At 54.1% G+C, this 1670-nt stretch overlaps 1 protein-coding gene across 1 annotated transcript; it reads right to left on the reverse strand.

Moving 5' to 3' along the window:
* Nucleotides 1-557: 557 nt before the first annotated feature.
* Nucleotides 558-1272, reverse strand: SPR (sepiapterin reductase (7,8-dihydrobiopterin:NADP+ oxidoreductase)). Its single transcript, XM_010160872.1, has 2 exons — nt 897-1272; nt 558-748 (listed from the first exon to the last, which is right to left on the reverse strand). The coding sequence occupies exons 1-2, from the start codon at nt 1270-1272 to the stop codon at nt 558-560; spliced, it is 567 nt and encodes a 188-aa protein (XP_010159174.1).
* Nucleotides 1273-1670: the final 398 nt, after the last annotated feature.

A 1670-nucleotide genomic window follows, 5' to 3' on the forward strand; every position in this document is an offset into this window, starting at 1 on the left:
CAAATTACTACTCTTAATGCAACAGGGCCTGTTGCCTCCTGGAACTTGATGAAAAAATAAGGATAAACACCCCCAAATAATTAAAAGAACAATCCAGGGGGGGCTAAAGCCCCAGATTCAGGCTTGAGCCCAGAACCTGGAAACACGAGCATGGCATGAACTCAGGGCTGCGTCTCGAATGTACTCAAACCCGTGCTGCGTTCGCGCACAGGTTTCTGTAAGCTGGTGACCAGGCTCCTGCACAGGAGAGCTTTAACCTTCCATACCGATTCCCATGGAAAAGCCACCTCTGTTTCCCCAACCCCAGCAGCTAAGAAATGCCTGCTCCTACCAGCAGGTACCAAGAAGGGCTAAAACAGCTACAGCACAGCAAAGCACTAACTGCCCCCCGTCCCCATCGGGGCACTACAAGTGTTGATGAGGCACCCAGAGGTCTTCTCTTGAAAGCTGACAGCACCCAGGACTCATACAAGGTCACCCAGCATACACCCAAGACGTAGCTCAGCAAAGAGAAGCAGAAAGCAAAGCATGAAGGCAAAGGCGGAGGCAAGAGTAACTCAGACATCATAGAAATCCATGTGGGCACCGGAGGGGAAGGTGTCCTCCTCCAGGAGATTCACCAGCTTCTGGGCTGACACGGTGCAGTCTATCAGCTGGCCGCTCTCCTGCAGGCTTTGGAAATACTGACGCATCTCAGGGTCTCCAGTCTTAGTCCGGGCCAAGAGTTGCATGTCTGTGTCCAGAGGCCCTGGGGAAAGAGCAACAAAACGGAAATCACCTAAGGAGAAAGCAAAATCTGGGACTCGTTTTCCCTCTGTACCTGGCTCAGCTGCAATAATCTTTTATCCAAAAAGCCAGGAGAAAATTAATAGCAATTAATGAGCTCCTCTCCTCACCCGGGGCATAGTTGAGCACACGGACATCTGGCTCTTCCAGTGCCAGCACCTGGAACATCATGTCCCGGGAAGCCTTCCCACTGCAGTACAGCGCCCAGTTCTTGAAGGGCTTCAAGGCACAGAGCGAGGAGATGTTCACCACCGTCCTGCTTGAGCCAGGCCGCTTCCCGAAGGCTTGCAGGGCGGTGGCGGTGAGGCACAGCGCCGAGGTGACGTTGAAGGCAAAGTAGCTGTTGATCTCATCTGGGTCGGTGAGATCGAGGAAAGATTTGGAAATGTCTCCCAGGGAGCCTAGGGAGGAAGGACAAATGAGTGAAGAGAAGTTAAAGACGGGTTCAACAACACAGCACACCCTTCTGCTCCTACATTTCCACATTCAATGACCCATTACAGACAAAAGCGAGCAGCTTTGCTGGCCCAGCCTCTGGCAGAGTCTCAGCAGAGCGAGGAGCTCAGCACAGCCTGGCTCGGCTCACCGCTTCCAGGTGACCCAACAGCGGTGACACAGGACACGGACCTGCCCAGCCAAGATAAACACCTCCCAACATCCCCAGCCTGAAGTGCAACGTCCCCACGGGCCACCACACGCTCTCCTGCACGGCCCCCTTCCCCAAACAAGCCAGTTGGGACCCCTGGAGCTGGAGCGCACCGTCTCACTGACGGCAATAACGGGTGAAAAAGGGCACGAAAGCCAACATATGCTAAAGATTGGAAGTGAAGAACCCGCAAGGCAGGGCTGGAAGTTATTCGGAAGGTAGGGAACGGGGCGGTAGG

This window comes from Eurypyga helias, unplaced genomic scaffold, assembly GCF_000690775.1.
Source record: "Eurypyga helias isolate BGI_N326 unplaced genomic scaffold, ASM69077v1 scaffold37441, whole genome shotgun sequence".
Taxonomy (NCBI): Eukaryota; Metazoa; Chordata; class Aves; order Eurypygiformes; family Eurypygidae; genus Eurypyga; species Eurypyga helias.

Coding starts and splice junctions, on each gene's coding strand:
- SPR (XM_010160872.1), bottom strand. CDS start 1,272: ATGTGGAAATGTAGGAGCAGAAGGGTGTGCTGTGTTGTTGAACCCGTC. Junction 749..896: donor TGTGCTCAACTATGCCCCGG/GTGAGGAGAGGA, acceptor CTCTTTCCCCAG/GGCCTCTGGACACAGACATG.